Source organism: Narcine bancroftii, chromosome 3 (assembly GCF_036971445.1).
Source record: "Narcine bancroftii isolate sNarBan1 chromosome 3, sNarBan1.hap1, whole genome shotgun sequence".
Taxonomy (NCBI): Eukaryota; Metazoa; Chordata; class Chondrichthyes; order Torpediniformes; family Narcinidae; genus Narcine; species Narcine bancroftii.
Window position 1 is genome coordinate 103351955 of NC_091471.1, and position 19120 is coordinate 103371074.

The 19120-nt window shown below is 42.3% G+C and overlaps 1 protein-coding gene across 3 annotated transcripts in view; it reads right to left on the reverse strand.

Annotated features, from left to right (window-relative positions):
- LOC138757422 (PGAP2-interacting protein-like) overlaps nucleotides 1-19120 on the reverse strand; it is a 92136-nt gene that overhangs the window by 42612 nt on the left and 30404 nt on the right. For all 3 annotated transcript variants that reach the window (XM_069924684.1, XM_069924686.1, XM_069924685.1), the window contains one exon: nucleotides 2078-2160. In XM_069924684.1, the coding sequence (XP_069780785.1) occupies nucleotides 2078-2160 (83 nt within the window). The remainder of the gene's footprint in view (nucleotides 1-2077; nucleotides 2161-19120) is intronic.

Consider the following 19120-nt stretch of genomic DNA (forward strand, 5'->3'; position numbering starts at 1 on the left):
CATATTCAACAAATATTCTAAGATTTGTCCTGGGCTCATAGAAGTAATTCTCCTCCTCAGTTGAGCTGTAATGTGTAACCATATTGGCCACTCAGATGTTATTTAATTTAGCAATATGCCTTCTCAGCTCGTCCCTGAGCAGAAACAGAGACATTGAAGGCAACTCCCATCTCTTGAAATGATGCTATGAGAAAATAATGGTGGCCTATTAATAAGTGTTTTCTTGACAGAAAGCTTTTAACACACATCTTAAATGTGCAGAACTGAAACTAAGTTGGCCAAATGGCAATTTTGTAATTTGTCTCATGGCCTGACCGGAATAAATTTCACATGCCTAATATATCTCTTGTATATCTTAGCAGTGAACCAGGCTAGTTATCTTGAATGCAGCAGAAATTGGGAAAGGACTTAATATATTCATGACCTTAGTTTCCAGTCCTTGCTTTGCCTTTTCCTCTCCCCAGAATGTTACCCTCTCCCCAATTTATCATTTATGCTAAAATTGTCTCAATCAAAAACTGCAGAGAAATGCAAGTTGTTTGAATGAAAATAGCTCTCAAATACCATTGCACCAAGATAATTCTTCAAAATATTCTTACTAATGGAAGGGAATAGAGTAAATATTTGCATTTATATTGTGCTTTTGTGGCTTCAAGATGAACCAAAACATTTAAATTTCAATGAAATACTGTTAAGTGTTGCTACAATTCGCACGCGCAAGTTTCCATATTACTGGAGACTCAATTTTCCATTGTGAGCAGTTAAACTTGTGTAATTGATCAGAAATGCCAGAAGGTGAATTCCACAGATAGTTAGTTTACTGCAAAAATTAACCACAGTCTTCTGCTTGGCAGAAACCTTGCTGTTGGTGGCACATCCAGAACAGGCAAGATTACATTTACCTGAAATGGTGTTTCAGTTTATGAAATGAATACACAGGTTAAAGTGAAGCATAAATAAATTAACCTGGCACAAAATGAACACATTTCAGATTGATATTCTGATTAAACCAAATCACAAAAAAAATGTGTAACCTGCTGCAGTGAAACAGGCAAATTCTAAGCTTCATGGCAAAAAACTGTAGTTTGATCACAAACATGAGCTACAGCAGCTTCACAAAGATTGGGTCCATAGATGAAAAGTTATAGTTAGGTTTCTTAATTATAATTACTGATTAGTCATTTGTGCTATCTGCCAAATACAGTAAAATTCCCATTATCTGGCATTTAAACTACTGGAAACTGAAACAACCAGCAACAAAGGAAACAAATAAACAAAGATACTTTTATTTAAAACTTTATTCATCCTTCAAAGTTTAAATACATGTTTAAAATTGTAAAATTAAATGTTCACCAAAGCAACACACATCCCCTTGGGAGCAAGCATTCAGCCAACAGAGGGCTGTGATCATACCCTGTTTGAATAAAATCTGAATAAAGTTGCATTTGAATAAAATGGCGGCGCCCAGGTTGAAGAGCTAGTCGATCCCACCTCTTGCTGGGGCAATACCCGCAAAGTGTCTCCTTTCCCCTGCCTGTTAAGAGGCTATCTTTATTAGGTATATTGGTAAGGATTTATCTGTAAACTTGAGGTGAGGGGGGGGGGGGGGTGTTAATTATGATGTCAGCATGGTTTACTCTATTAAAGTGAACTTTACATAATTAAAGACTACAATACTGACTTTTTCCCCCAAATTACTTTACATTTTACACTGCCTTTTGTCTTTTAAACAGTATATTCTTAATGCAGGTGTATTAGTTAGGCATTATAAGAGCAAGTCTCAGTCAACCAGAAAATTCACATTTCTGGCATCTATGATCCCTGTAGGTGCAATATAATTGGGATTTTATTGTATATGTTTGTCAGTGTTGAATGAGAACAGGACTGGAATAATTGAATAAACACTGAATGGTGAAAAAGCCCAGATGACCCACAGAGATCTGTCCATGAAAATATCAGCTTAGTTTAGGTGTCATAAGTCTACAGAGAAATACCAAATTATTGAAAGAAAGAGAGAAATAAGGGGAAGAAAATCATGCATCTCGACAAACACTTTCAGCCACTGCTGAACTCATACCTATAAGCCACAAGGCAATGCTGTCAACAGAGACACAAAACGATAACATGACACCGAGAGCCAGGGCAACCAAAATCACACCCCTGAAAGAAAAAAAGTGATTTTTATTTTAAAAATCATTTCCTACAACATCAGACTGAATTAACAATGTATTTTAAACTTCAACAAACCTCAACACCAGTAAGATTTTGAATTTCTGCAGAGAGAGAGGATTGGGCCAGATAGGCAAAGCAGCCAGTGAAAGATGAGAGGGAATGGACAACAGGAAGTCAAAAGTACAAGAGTTGTAACAGAGAACAGATAGAGCAGTAGGAGAAAAACGGCAATATCCTCTTTAAGAAATATGCAGATTGCTGAAATATGATTCAGGTCACTGCTTGGAGTGTGGGTCATTGTGATGGTTAACTGTGTAGAGCCCTTTTCCTCTGATCTCAAGAGGAATCACAGATTGCCAATTCCACCAACTGATATGGGGAAGGCAAATTATATATACACAATAAAATCCCCAGTTTCTGAAATTCAAGCGACCAACAACCCAAGCAACGGGCAAAAAAAATTGATGAAATTAAAAGATAAAAAATAGAAGTGTAAATAAGACTTTAAATAAAAGTTTAAAATTGTGAAAGTAAATATTCTCCAAAGCAACACACAACCCCTTGGGAGACTCTCTATCCAGTAAGAGTCTTTAGCTTTATTGGTATATTATTAAGTCGTTATAGAACCATAGAAAAATTAAACACAAACAGGCTATCCCAGAGGGTGAGAGTTAAGTATGTTGCGGTTACCGCAACATTGTGCGGTGGAACAAGGTAGTGCAGTTGTGATCTCACTGGACTGTACAGGCTGGCCTATCTCTGCCCCTGTAACTCCTTTCTGTAGGATCCCCAATAAAGGCCAATAGCTTTAATCTTCTTCCTCATACCAGTTTTGGATCTGGACCAGGAGCATATAGAGACATACCCAATGTTTCTGGATATTAAGTTGTAGCTCAATCAATAACCACAAGCAAACACAAAGCAAGCGGTTAAAGCAATGGTTCTCAATATTTTTATTTCCACTCATATACCACCTTACGCAATCCCTTACTAATCACAGAGCACCGATGGCACAGGGAATACTTAAATGGTATGTGAGTGGAAAGAAAAAGGTTGAGAACCACTAGGTTAAAGGCTTTAATATTCAGAATCATTGTACATTTCTCTGCCTGTTGCTGGGCCAGATCCAAGGTTGGTATGGTGGGAGGAGATTAGAGCTATGGCCTTTAATGGGGATCTTACAGGGTGGAGTTACAGGGATGGTGGCGGGTTAGCCTTTACAGTCCAGTGAGATCACACCTGGACTACCATGTTCCACCAGTGTTACAGTGCCAGCGACTGGGATTCAAATTAAAATTGTGTAAGTTACAGGAATTACTTGATTAAAATGAACTTTACACAATTAAGGACCACAATACTGATATTTTTTTCAAATTACTTTACATTTTGCACTGTCTTTTATCTTTTAAACTGCAGGTGTGAGTTAGGCATTGTAAGAATTTGTATCAGGCAACCGGAAAATTCACATGTCCAGCATCCACAATCCCCATAAGTGCCAGATACCGGGGATTTTACTGTAAATGGAAAAGAAGAAAAAAAAAGAAGCACATTTTGCAATAAAAGACAGATGCAAACCAAAAACAAAACATATTGAAAGCAATGACCAAGGGCTGATGCATCAGCTCAAGTACTTCATCAGAATAGGGTCAGGGTGGGGTGGGGGGGGCGGTTGCAAAAAGGGGATAAATGGGGAGAACAAGGGAACGTCTGTCTCAGGGTGAAAAATGAAATTGTCCAGGTAATAAATTATTTACAGAAAAAATAGCAAGTGGATCAGAAAAGGGAAAAAAGTACAGCGAGAATAATAATAGTAGTCAATCGGAATTGTTAAATTCAACTTTATCCTTACCCAAGCAGAAGCATTCAGGCACCAGGCTACATTTTGTCCATATCTTTATGAAGGGCTCAAGCCCAAAACATTAGCTATGCATCTTTATCTTTGAGTTTCTCCAACATTGTTTTACTTGACCAATTTGATATTGGCCACAACAGATGTCATCTCCAAAGATTTCCACAGGAAACCTCTATGAGACCATTAGATAAAGGAGCAGAAGTAGGCCATTTTGGCATGTCGAGTATGCCCCGCCCCATCATGAGCTGATCTGTTCACCCACTCAACCCCACTCCCCTGCCTTTTTCCCCATGCACTGATTATTCAGATACTTATCAATCTCTGCCTGAAATCCACCCAATGACCTGGGCTCCAGAGCCACCTGTTGGCAGGCAGCAAATTCTAGAGGTTCTCTAATCTTTGACTAAAGAAATTCCTTTGCATCTCTATTTTAAATGAGCACCCTTCAATCCTGGAGTTGTGCCTTCTTATCCTTGACTCCTCTACCATGGGAAACAACTTTGCCACATCTACTGTCCAGGCCTTTCAACATTTGAAGTTCATCTGAGGATTCCCCCCACACCTCATTCTTCTGAACTCCAAGGAACAGAGCAACCAGTGTCTACTGGTCATGGACTACATCTCTGCCTTCAATAACACAGTAAACTCATTCCTAAACCTCAGGATCTTGGCCTCAGTACCCATATCTGCAAGAGGATCCGTGACAGAGTGGCCCAGTGTATCAATTAACACAACACTATTACAGTGGCAGTGACCCAGGTTTGAATCCAGCACTGTCTGTAAAGAGTTTGTATGCTCCCCCCATGCTGGCATGGATTTGCTCGGGCTCATGGGCTGGAAGGGCATTTTACCATGGTGTATGCCTAAATTTTAAATAAATTAACAACCCCTGCATGATCATACTCAATACTGGCACTTTAGGGATGCATACCCAATCCCCGACTATACTCCCTCTACACCCACCACTATGGCTAAATATTGTTCCAATTCCATCTTCAAATTTGCCAACAACAGTCCTCAGGAATCAAAGAATAATGAGATGGAATACAAGAAAGAGATTGAATGTCTAGTGGAATAGTGTCAAGCTACCTTCTCTCAACATCAATAAAACAAGGACATGATCATTGACTTCAGGAGCGGGGCAGAGTTCATACCCCTGTCCATATCACTAGTGCTGAAGCAGAAAGTGTAGATAACTTTCAGGTTCTTAAGAATAAATATCTCCAATGCTCCAGCCTGGGATGAGCACATTGAAAATGTCACAAGACCTTTAGTTTCTCAGCAGACTAACTTTGGCATGTCCCCTGTCCCTCAACAACTTGTACAGATGCACCATCAAAAGCATACTTGCTGACAGCTGGGTATGAGAGCTGCTCTGCTTACGATCAGAAGCCATAGGTGGTGGTGAATGTAAACCAGAACATAATGAAAACTTCCTCCTCTCCATGAACTTCATCATCCTCTCCCTGTGCCTAGGAAAGGCAGCCAACATACTGAAAGACCGATCAAACACTAGATCCACTCTCTTCTCCCATCAGGGAGAAGGCTCAAGAGTGTAGATGCACATAGCCATCAGGCTCTTACATAAAAGCCTAACAGTACTCTCATGCTGCTCTTGCTTGATGCTAATTTCATTGTTATTCCATACTCTGCAAATTGTGCTCTTTACAAATCTATATGTAATGGTAGAGTTAACCTGATGGTCTGTTTATAACCATATAACCATTTACGGAGCGGAAACAGGCCTCGTTGGCCTTTCGAGTCCGCACCGGTTCACTGATTTTGTGCGCCCTCTTCAGGCAATGATCCCGATGGGTTTGCCCTCGAATTCCAACTTCAGTGGCTGAATTCTTCCGTTATTCCACCTTGGCAAACTCCAAGAGTCTCGTTTGCAAAACCTACAAATTGGGAAGATAAAGAGGTCCACGAGCTCCTTACCCTCCAAGCTCCATCAAACTTCCCCCGATGCACTGAGGAAAATATAATAGTAAATGTTTTCACAGGCAATCAATTTTCATTGTCATTTACCCTTTCAGATCACTGTAAAGTGCACAGGTATTAAACAGTATGAGAGATTCTGAATTCCAGCAGACTTTTTAATAAAATGGGTTGTTTTTTTTTTTTTAAATTCCTTCTATGAGGTTTTCTTCCCCCCACCCCCCCCCCCCCACCCCCATGGATTCCCACAGCCCACAAGTGGGTATCTAGCTATCAGTCTTACAATAATGAGGGAATATCACAAAATTTCACAACAAAAATAAATAAATTAAAGGTCATAGAGACAAGAAAATTTACATTTGGAAATGTGGGGAGGGGTGAATATATTTTCTCGCATTGAAGGTACACAGAGTTAACCTACCACTGTACATCAATTTCACAAAGAGCAAAAATTCAGGGATCAATTACTTCTAAAATAACTCAAAAGAACATCAGTTGAAAATAGCACTGGATAGTAGCTTGCTTATGCACAGATCAACAAAGCAGCTTCGTAACATGGACAGGTAAGAGCTGTGAAAATCATTAGGGACTCCATCTTATTTTAATCTAATGCGTCAGGTGATGAAACTTCATCTCCTTGTTATAACTCAAAGTAACACACAATCTCCTTTCAACTCAGAAGAACCCTTCTCACTTGTCTTTTGTGACAAATGACCTTAAAACCCAAATTAAATAATCCATTTTTGTTCACGCCTTTTTATTTCACACACGCATCAAAAATGGCAATCAAAAATATATTTGGACATTTTTCTGAAATATAGTTGCCTCTGGTGGGCAGAGCCACCCAGGACGTCAGAACTTGTCAGCTCTCTCTGTCAGCCAGACCCGTGCACAGGTATCAGAGACAAGGTGGGGTCGGATGTCAGTAAGTCTAAGCTCCAACTCGATGTTGGACTTGCCACCTTCAACCTCAGTACAAACTCATCAAACCAAACAATCAAATGCACACTGCATTTAACCCCATAAGGTCAATGCATTGTATAACTCCATTCATTTGAATGGGTTACTGACCATTCAAAAATAATTGCCGTTTCTTAACTTTATGTTTTTTAATTTGTTAATTTAGTGTATTAAAGAAATATTAATTCATCAGAAGCTGTGAAAGCTGGACTTTGAATGAGGGCAGGAGCATTTAAAAAGCACCAGGTCACATAGGTACTTGTTAATTTCTTTCATTGACTAATTAGCTGTAGTGACTACTGTGGGAGTGACCAATACAAGACTTTTGTGAACAGAGATGGTGGAGGAGTTGAGGTAAGACAGCCCACTCAAAGAACAAAAGGATTCAGCAAGAAGGCACAGGTAAGGACAAGTTTTAAAAAAAATATTTCATAGACAGTGTGAATGGCAGCCAAGGCAAAGATATGCTCCTCTTGTAGAATGTGGATGTTCGGGGAAGCCAACAGTATCCCTGACGACCTCTGTGAGATATGCATTCAGTTGCTGTACCTTACAAACTGTGTTAGGGAACTGGAGCTGGATGAACTCTGGATCATCTGGGAGGCTGAGGGGGTGACAGAAGTTGCAGGGAAACAATCATACCCAGAAGGCAGGTATCTGGCAGACAGGAGAGGGAAAGGGAGCAGATAGGTTTTTTTTTAAAAAACTTTATTTATTCATTCAAAAAACATATAATGACATATGCAGCAATTAAACATAAACATGAACTTTTTTTTATATAGAGAAGAAAAAAGAAAGAACATCCCCCACTCCCTTCAGCCAACTGGGAGCAGATAGTCAATGCAGAGTACCCGTGGCCATTCCCTCAATAACACATATACCAATTTGGATACTGTGGGGGGGGGGGGGGGGGGCGGGAAATGGAAAATGACTGACAGGGATAAGCCATGGTGATCTGGTCTCTGGCATGGAGTCTGGTCTTGTGGCTAGAGGGAAGCGAGAAGAGGCAAGCTGTAGTAATAAGGGATTTGATGGTTGGGAGGAAGAGATTGAGAATCCTGGATGGTATGTTGCTTTCCAGGTGTGATTGATTTCCCTATTCTCAAGAGGGTGGGTGAGCAGCCAGATGTTATGGTCCATGTAGGGACCAAAGACGTGGGGAAGGGTGATGAGGTCTTGCAAAGAGTTCAGGAAATTAGATGTGAAGTTGAAAGACAGCACCTCCAGGGTGATCTCAGTATTGTTACCCATGCCATGTACTCGTGACGATACAAATAGGAGAATAATGCAGCTGAATACCTGGCTAAAAAGATAGTGCAGGAGGGAGGGCTTCAGATTTCTGGATCATTGGGCTCTCTTCTAGGGAAGGTGGGACCTGTACTGGCAGGAGAGTTTGCCTCTGAATGGGGGGGGGACTAATATCCTTGCAGGAAGGTTTGCTGGTGCTGCTCCAGAGGGTTTAAACTGGATTTGCATAGGAATGGGAACCAGAAGTCAGGGAAAATAGTGTAAAGGGGGTGCCAAAAGATGTTAAGACTGCAAACAAAGACTGGAATCAAAGGGTTGTGTGTGGTGGGAATAATATTCTGAGGTGCATCTATTTCTATACAAGGAGTACTGTAGGAAAGGCAGACAAAACTTTGGACTGGCACAAGGAATTATGACATTGTCACCATTAGTGAAACTTAGTTGCATGAGGGTCAGGACTGGCATCTCATTGTTCTGAGGTTCTGTTGTTTCAGACACAATAGAGCCAGAGATAGAGACAGTGCTCAGACAGGACAGACAAGAGAGCTTGTCTACTCAGGCTTATAGGTGGAGCTGAGGAACAGTAAAGGTATATCTATATTAATGAGGTCAGGAGGCTACAATTGAGTTAAATGATTAAATGATTAGGGTTAGGGAGCATTTGAGATAATAGATAAGGTAATATAAAAACGGGGACAGTTGTTAAAGCAGTTCCTGGCTCAGGGACAGAATAGGACATGGTGGTTTTGTCTCTAGAGGCTGAGGAGTTCTCTGACAAGAGTGGTAAGTTTCTTTAATTAAGCTAGTTAATTAACGGAGGAATTGGGTAATGGAGGCAACAGTTAAGGCAGTCCGGTGTTCCGACTGAATGATGTGGGAAGTCAGGGACAACACAATGTTGCTGATGACTACACCTGCAAGAGGTGCACCCAGCTACAGCTCCTGATTAACAGAGTTAGGGAACTGGAGCTGCAGCTGGATGAACTTTGGATCATTCAGGAGGTAGTGATAGAGTGGAGTTTAAGTAAGGCAGTCACCCCTAAGAGACAGGCAGCTGAGTGACTATTGGGGAGGCCAGGGGAAGAGGCAGAGAGAGCAGAACATCCCTGTGACTGTTCCCATCAACAATGGGTACACCATTTTGGATACTGTTGGTGGAGGCAACCCAACAGGGACAAGTTGCAGTGGTCACATCTCTAGCACCAAGTCTGGACCCTCAGCTCAGAAGGGAAGGAGGGAAAAGAGGAGTGCAGTAGTGATAGGGGATTTGATAGTTAGGGGGAAAGAAAGGAAATTCTGTGGGAGATCGATTATCTCTGATAGTCTGTTGCCTCCCTGCTGCCAGGGCCTGAGATATCTTGGATTGAGTTCTCCCAATTCTAAGAAGGGAGGATGAGCAGACAACTGTCATGACCATGTAGGGACCAATTACGTAGGTAGGAAGGGTGAGGAGGTCTTGTGAGGATAGTTTAGGGAGTTAGGTACAAAGTTGAAGCACAGGACCTCCAAGGTGGTAATCTCAGGAGTACTACCCGTGCCAAGAGCTAGTGAGGTTAGAAACAGGAAGATAATGTGATATAGAGAATTTAGGTTAAAAAGACTTAAGTTAAAATGTGATGATTAATCATAAACAGGGAAGCCAGAACGGACAGAGAGTTTACTAGCAGTCAAGGACAGAAGGAGCTGCTGAATATGTTTTTTTAAACCTATCTTTTCATGGTCATAGTGAGAGACATGCAGGAGACAAAGGATTGATAAGAAGTGTGAGAAACAGAATTCAGTGAATGTAGAGTTCACAGCGTACGTAACGAACGTGATAATTAATAATGCAGTTATACTTAGAATGTTTTTGTAATACTAACCAATTAAAACAGTATTAATAAGAAGGGGAAGGGCAAATAATAAAGGTATAAAAATCAATGCACTGTATGTATCGGGGCTTAACTGGTGAGAAACCAGTTGAGTCCAACTCTGCAGACTTGTAAATAAAGCTTGTCGTGTCATCAGTTTTAAAGAGACTCATGTGTGAGAAGTTTTATTTCTGACAAATGGGGGCTCGTCCGGGATCTACACTCCGGCCGTGAGGGGAGGCGAGAAGAGGGACATCGGAGGCGGTGCACCCCCCTGAGTTCAGCGGCTCCTAGTCCCTTGCTCGTCGCTTCGGGCGGCTTGAGCGAGTGGTATCCGGACAGGGTGACACGACAAGACGGAGAGGAGAAGGGTGACGGTTCAATCCCCGGGAAGACACCGGTAAGTGACGACTTACGATTGTGGTGTGGGGATTGGGTAACAGGTGTAACGGGATACACCTGTTTGGATAAAAACCTAACGGAATAGATTAAGTATAGATCTTTTGTCGTTGTGTGAGGACCCTGTCGCGGGACTCTAGGATAGACCCCAGGGAAACCTCGGCGGTAACCGAAGGAGGGACAGCACCTCCGACGAAGTGCCGAGAAGAGAGGGGTCAACCCCAGGAAAACCTCAGCGGTAACCGAAGGAGGGACAGCACCTCCGACGAGGCGTCTGAGAGGAAGGGAGTAGGGTCCAGAGCGAGAGGGTCCTCAGCAACGATAAACAGATCTAGGTGGGAAAATGGGAGGATCAAAATCTAAGGGCTCGTCTGAAAATTCAGGACAATTCCTGGGAGTACCCCTTGATAGCCCTTTGGGGAGAATGTTTGAAAATTGGGATAGTAAAAGATATCGGGACAAAAACAAGAAAAAGATGGTCCAATATTGTCTCCTTTGGTCAAAACAACCTATTAAAGGTTCCTCGGTCTGGTGGCCGAAATTTGGATCTGATGAGGATTGGGTTAGACAAGCATTAAACATATATGTAAATTCGAGACCAAAGGTGAATCAAGAAGAGTCAGCATATGCATTTTGTTGGGTTCCCTGGCCAGGATCCTTAACAGAATGTTTTAAATTGAGAGTGGCAGGAGAAAAGAAATGGGAACCTCTGGACAACCTTCCCCCTCCTTATATTCCCCCGGTGCCTACTGCGCCCGAGGAAAGCTTATTACCGGAGGGGAAAGGTGATGAATCTGATTGCCCCGAAGGGGGCCGGGATAAAAAGGATGAATTAAGGGAGTCGGACCCTAAACTTCCACCGGTAAACCGACCCTGGACAAGATCCCAGACTGGTCCAGGACCATCAAAGTTTTCAATAAACCTAAATCCCCTGAGAGAAGTTCCTATGGGAGGACCGGGAGGGGGAACGGGATATGTGAATGTTCCCCTAACTAGTACAGAGGTGCGGGGATTTAAGAAAGAAATGAAAAAGTTATTGGAAGATCCTATAGGACTGGCTGAACAGCTTGACCAATTCTTGGGACCAAACACATATACGTGGGAAGAGATGCAGGCAATAATGGGAACATTATTTTCACCCCAGGAGAGGCAGATGATTCGACGGGCTGCCCTCCTCATGTGGGAATATGAACAACCTGGGGACCCTAGACCCCATGAACAAAAATATCCCTTAAATGAACCCAGGTGGGACAAACGAACACCCGAGGGATTGGCAAGTATGAGACAATATAGAGAGTGGACAATTAAAGGGATACGGGAGGCTGTGCCAAAGGGTCACAATTTTACCAAGGCATTTGGGAACCACCAGGGGAAAGACGAGTCCCCTACTGATTTTTTGGAGAGGGTGAGAAAGAATGTCCAACAGTATGCTGGTGTGGACCCTAGTACACCAATGGGTGAACAGCTTATTCGAATTGAATTTGTTTCCAAATCATGGCAAGACATTAGAAAGAAACTAGAAAAGGAGGAGGACTGGAGTGAAAAACCCCTAAGTGAACTGTTAAAAAAGGCACAAAAAGTATATGTGCAGAGAGAAGAAGAAGATCAAAAGAAGGCGACAAAGGTTATGGTACAGACTATCCGACAGATGAATGCTGAATCCAGAGGGGAAAGAAAACAAAACCTTCCTCTAAACAATCCAAAATATCCAAGAGAGGGAAGACCCCGGAGGTTCGTTAAGTGCTATTACTGCAATGAGGAAGGACACTTTAAGAGGGAATGCCCCCGATACAAGAGGGAATTGCGTGCCCTCGAACTTATGGAAGAAGATTAGGGGTGTCAGGGGTTCCAAATGTTAGGGACCAAATATAAGAGGGAACCCCTGGTAAAACTAAAAATTGGTCCCAAGGGAGAAGAGGTGGTGTTTATGGTGGACACAGGAGCGGAACGAAGTAGTGTAATAACTGTGCCAATCGGAACTGAGCCTATAAAAAGTAATTTGACAATTTCTGGGATAGAAGGGGCTCCCAGAATGGTATCAATAATTCCCCAAGTAACAGTGAAACTGGAAGAAAGAGAAGGGGTACAAGACCTCTTGTTATTACCTTTGGCTGGATTTAACCTCCTAGGAAGGGACTTACAGGCTCTCCTAGGTTTGGGTGCTCTCCCTGTGGACGGAGAAGTGCGAGTCCACCTCTGCGCTTTAAAGGAAGAGGATGAACGGCAGATTGACGAGAGAGTCTGGTATAAGGAGGGAAATCGAGGAGGTCTGGACATCCCACCTTTACATGTCACATTAATACCAGGTCATCAGCCGGTAAGGAAACGTCAGTATCCTATTTCTTTGGAAGGGAGAAAAGGGCTACAGCCGGTAATTGAGACTTTAATACGAGACGGACTATTAGAAGAATGCATGTCACCTTATAACACCCCTATACTCCCAGTAAAAAAGTCAGATGGATCCTATCGCCTAGTTCAGGATCTAAGAAGTTTGAATGCTATTGTTCAGACCCGCCACCCAGTGGTGCCTAATCCCTATACTATTATGAGTCGGATTCCCCCAGACCATGAGTGGTTTAGTGTTATCGACTTGAAGGATGCCTTCTGGACTTGTCCGTTAGAAGAGGAAAGTAGAGATATGTTTGCGTTTGAATGGGAAAATCCATGGACAGGTAGACGGAGACAGTTTCGGTGGACTGTATTGCCCCAAGGGTTCACTGAATCTCCAAACCTGTTTGGACAAATGCTAGAACAAATCCTGATGGACTATCCACAATCTGATGATTCTCAACTAATGCAGTATGTGGATGATTTACTATTATCAGGACCCAAGGAACAAGAAATGAGGAGAGAGACCATTAGACTCTTGAATTATCTGGGGAAAAAGGGTCTACGAGTGTCCAGAAACAAGTTACAGTTTGTTGAGAAAACTGTGATATATCTGGGACACCAGATAAGTAAAGGACAGAAACGGATTACCCCTGAACGAATTGCGGGAATCACTAGAATGCCTTTACCCTGTAATAAGAAGGAAATAAGACAATTCCTGGGACTCTTAGGATACTGTAGGTTATGGATAGAGGACTACTCAGCTTTGGTGAAGTTTATGTATGATAAACTGACAAATGAAAATGACTATCCATTGAAATGGACCCAGGAGGAGGAGGGATGGTTCGAGGACTTGAAACATCGCCTAACACGAGCCCCAGTGCTCACTCTGCCCTCTTTAAAACAGCCCTTCCAGCTATTTGTCACTCATAACCAAGGAACAGCTGTGGGAGTTTTAACACAGGAAAAAGGCGGTCAGCGACACCCAGTAGCTTTCCTTTCCAAAATGATGGACCCAGTGTCTCGCGGATAGCCGACGTGTATCCAGGTAGTAGCGGCTGCTGCTCTGTTGGTAGAGGAAGCACGTAAACTTACTTTTGGAGGAAAGATGACTGTGTACACCTCCCATTCTGTAAGTGTTTTATTAACACAAACTGCCCATCGATGGCTGACTGATTCTCGCATATTAAAGTATGAAACCATTTTAATGGTTGGAGAAGATTTACAGTTTGCACAAATTAATAGCTGCAACACAGCTCAATTTTTATACGGCAGTGAAACAGAGAAAGAGGTGGAGCATGACTGTGTCGAGTTGACAGATCTTCAGACCAAGACCCGAGAAGACCTTTGCGATACTCCGCTGGGAGAAGGATATGAATTCTACATTGACGGCTCCGCCAGATGTGTTGACGGAATGAGAAGAAATGGGTATGCTATAATAGAAGGAAATACTTGGAAAGTAGTAGAATCCACGAGACTACCCGGAAGCTGGTCAGCACAATCCTGTGAACTATATGCCTTGCAGAGAGCCCTCAGAATACTGGCAAAGAAAATTGGAACAATTTACACAGATTCCAAATACGCATACGGGGTAGTGCATACCTTTGGTAAGATCTGGAAGGAGCGTGGTCTAATTACATCAAGAGGAAAGGAATTGGCACACGAACAGATGATTACTCTGACTCTAGAAGCCTTAACATTACCCCAAGAAATAGCAGTGGTCTACATACCAAGCCATCAAAGGGGAGATAACCCAACAGCAATTGGAAACAGACTGGCTGATGAAGAAGCCAAAAGAGCAGCCATGCAACAAGAAGTCCGTTTGCTGACTTTAATCCCAGTAAGGCAAGGCATAAAGACAGCTCCCATTTTCACTGCTAAGGAAGAAAAGAACATGGATCAGCTGGGCGCAAGCCAGTTACCTGATGGAACATGGAAAACACCAGATGGAAGAATTGTTCTAAATAAAGAAATAACTCGCAATATTTTAAAACACCTGCATCAACAGAGCCACTGGGGCACCCAAGCCTTATGTGACACAGTGCTTCGAGAATATGTGTGTAAGGGAATCTACACCTTGGCCCAACAAGAGGTGCAAAATTGTTACCTATGCACAAAAATTAATAAGAAGATAATGAGGACAGGGACCATGGGAGGTCAACCATTAGCCATACGCCCTTTTCAACGTATCCAGATCGACTTCACAGAGTTACCTCAAGTTCAAAGATGGAAATATCTGTTGGTGATAATAGATCACTTTACCCGATGGGTAGAAGCCTTCCCAACAATAAATACTACAGCCTCTACAGTAGCTCGCCTCCTCCTAGAGCAGATAATCCCCAGATATGGTATAATGGATTCTATAGACTCAGACAGGGGTCCACATTTTTCTTCAAAAATCCAGCAATTGATTTGTGATGCATTACAGGTCTCTTGGAAATTACATACCCCTTGGCATCCACAAAGCTCAGGGAAAGTCGAACGTATGAATGGAACACTAAAAATCCAATTGACAAAGTTAATGGTGGAAACTAAAATGCCTTGGATAAAGTGTCTGCCCCTAGCCTTATTAAGAATTCGTACTGCCCCACGAAAAGATGTAGGGCTGTCCCCTTATGAAATGATGTTTGGGCTTCCCTTCTGGAGTACAGTTGAGGGGTGTCCCACCTTGGGGGAAGGGGATATATTTGTTAGGAACTATTTACAGGCACTGTCACGCTCTCTTACAGATTTACGAAAGAGAGGACTATTGGCACAAACACCGCCTCTAGACTTTTCTTTACACAAAGTGGAACCAGGAGACTGGATTCTTATCAAGACCTGGAAGACTGAAAAACTCCAGCCCCAGTGGGAAGGTCCATACCAAGTTCTCTTAACTACAGAAGCTGCAGCACGAACAAGAGAGAAGGGGTGGACACACGCATCCAGATTTAAGGGACCTGTAGAGGCGCCACAGGACCCTGATACGAACTCAGATTGGACTTGTATTCCTGGAGAAAAACCTCTTACCTTACAATTTCGCAAAAAGACTTAATTCACAATGTTATTGTTATGTTCTTTGATTTTTCTTAGTTTGCCTATGTCTTTATCAGGTGTGAAATGTAAGAAATGCAGAGATACAGTGGTCCTGTTTCAGGACCACATTTGGAGAAGAAAGGAAGGTAATTTCATTTCCCATACCTCAGTTCCTGAGAAATGCTGGGCAGAAAATACCACCCAACATCCATATACCCCTTGTGTGGAAAAAGAAGGAAATAATATGGGTCATTATATACAGATTCCTAATACCACTCCTTTCCCTCTTAACGGTTGGAAAGGTGACTCAAGCCCACCATGCCCTGATGGACTCTGGTTTTGCATACACCAACGTACTGTTCCAATGAGAAGTTACACTCCACACTCGAAATTGCCTGTCCCTTTAAGACAGCCGGACTTAGTTCGAGTCCATCCAAATAACCATGTAAGTTTCGGTAATGCAATTGGGGGAGATAACCTTTTTGTAGATCTGGCAACTAAAATTGCAGGAACTTTTAATGTAACCAATTGTTGGGTCTGCGGGGGTCCACGGATGTCAGAACAATGGCCTTGGTGGGGAGAACCTCTCAATTCATTGACCATGATTTCCCGCATTTGGACAACTAACCGAACGAGATCAAGAGAAACCTGGTCTCTCTCTAACATCCCCTCTGGTTTTTATTGTCTCTCACGAGCTGGCAAATACCCAGTAGGAGAAAGTCCCTGCAAGGCTGTATGGATTCGCATTTCGCCTGGTGTTTTCACTTGGTTTCCTAAACCTCAGACTTGGTTCTTATCTACTGTTTTTAAAACTAATTGCCTACCCCTGTCTAATAGCAGTATTCAGTTTTGGAATTGTACCACTTCCACCATCACAGGACCATACCAATCAAATCCTGTTCTTAAAAGAGTTTGGGAAAGGGGGTATGGAGTATCCCCAAATGGATTATTCTGGGTATGTGGTAATAAAGCTTATACTCGTCTTCCCTCACAGTGGAGTGGAACTTGTTTCCTAGGAATAATCCGCCCAGAATTTTTCCTTCTACCCCACGATCACGGTCATAAATTAGGCGTGAAGGTCTTTGATACATTACATCGTGAACCCCGCTCTACCACGGTACATTTGGGAGAATGGAAAGATGATTGGCCTCCAGAGCGCATAATTCAATATTATGGTCCCGCTACATGGGCTCAAGATGGATCTTGGGGTTATCGTACTCCTATATATATGTTAAATCGTATAATTCGCTTACAAGCAGTGCTTGAAATTGTTACAAATCAAACAGCTATAGCCCTGCAATTACTTGCATCCCAGCAAGGTCAAATGCGCTCTGCTATATATCAGAACCGTCTAGCCCTAGACTATCTCCTAGCCACGGAAGGAGGTGTATGTGGCAAACTTAATTTGACTAACTGCTGCTTACAGATTGATGATAATGGAAAAGCCGTTCGTAAAATCGCTGATAATATTCGTACATTGTCCCATGTACCGGTTCAAACCTGGCATCCTTTCCCACAATTTAATTGGATGGACAAATGGTTTGGAGGAACCTGGTGGCGTACCTTCTTGTGGATCATCGGAGGTATTTTATTCCTCCTACTTATTTTGCCCTGTATTATTCCCTGTCTACGCAGCCTGGTGATTTCCATGGTCGAACAAGCTATGCAACCAGGGGGGATGGGAGACCCTGTAAGACTTTTATTTCAGCGTGAGATTAATGTATCATAAAACATTTCTCTTCCCTAGCTTAGAATCCCCATTCATATCTATACATATATTCAACACATTTTAAAGAGAGAAAGGGGTGGATTGTGATATAGAGAATTTAGGTTAAAAAGACTTAAGTTAAAATGTGATGATTAATCATAAACAGGGAAGCCAGAACGGACAGAGAGTTTACTAGCAGTCAAGGACAGAAGGAGCTGCTGAATATGTTTTTTTAAACCTATCTTTTCATGGTCATAGTGAGAGACATGCAGGAGACAAAGGATTGATAAGAAGTGTGAGAAACAGAATTCAGTGAATGTAGAGTTCACAGCGTACGTAACGAACGTGATAATTAATAATGCAGTTATACTTAGAATGTTTTTGTAATACTAACCAATTAAAACAGTATTAATAAGAAGGGGAAGGGCAAATAATAAAGGTATAAAAATCAATGCACTGTATGTATCGGGGCTTAACTGGTGAGAAACCAGTTGAGTCCAACTCTGCAGACTTGTAAATAAAGCTTGTCGTGTCATCAGTTTTAAAGAGACTCATGTGTGAGAAGTTTTATTTCTGACAGATAATGCAGCTAAACAGGTGGCTAAAATTATGATACAGGAGGGAGGGCTTCATTTTTCTGGACAATTGGGCTCTGTTCCAGGGAAGATGGGACCTGTTCTGATGGGATGGTTTGCACCTGAACTGGAAGGGACTACCATCCTTGTTTTGCTAGTGCTGCTCCAGGGGGATTAAACTAGATTTGTAGAGGGAGTTGAACCAGTGTTGGAGGATGGTTAGGGTCATGCAAGGACTGCATGTAAAGACAAAGCAGAGGTTTGTACATGATGGAAATGATCTCAGATGTATCTATTTAAATGTAAGGAGTACTGTCGGTAAGGAAGATGAGCTTAGAGCGTAGGTTTGCATGTGGGATTATGACATTATTGCTATTAGTGAGACTTGATTGCAGGAGGGGTAATACTAGGAGGTGAATGTCTGGTGTTCTGTTTCAGACATGATAGAGGGGGAGGAATAAAAGGGGCAGGAGAAACAATACTAGTCAGGGAAAATATCACAGCTGTACTTAGACAGGACAGCACTGTGGACTCACCTACAGAGGCCATATGGGTGGAACTAAGGAACTGTAAAGGTGCGAGTACAATAATAGGCTCGTATTATAGACCGCTCAATAGTCCGAGAGAATTGGCAGTGCAAATCTGTCGGGAGATAGCAGACCATCGTAAGAAAAAAAGTTGTGGTAGTAGGAGATTTTAGCTTTCCGCATATTGTAAAAGGACTGCATGGCTTGGAGTTTGTCAAATGTGTACAGGAAAGTTTTCTAAATATATAGAGGTACCAATGAGAGAGGATGCAATACTTGATCTCCTATTAGGGAACCAGGCAGGTCAAGAGGCAGAAGTCTGTGTAGGTAAGCATTTTGGGTCCAGTGGCCACAACATCATTAAATTCAAGTTATGGATAAGGATAGGTCTGGTCCTCGAGTTTGAGATTCTAAATTGGAGAAAATTGTGGAAATGAGAAAGTATCTCTGAAGAGTCGATTGGAATAAGCCATTTTCTGGCAAGGATGTGTCTGTTAAGTGGAAGGTATTCAAAGGTAAGATTTTGAAGGTGGAGTTTGTATGTTCCT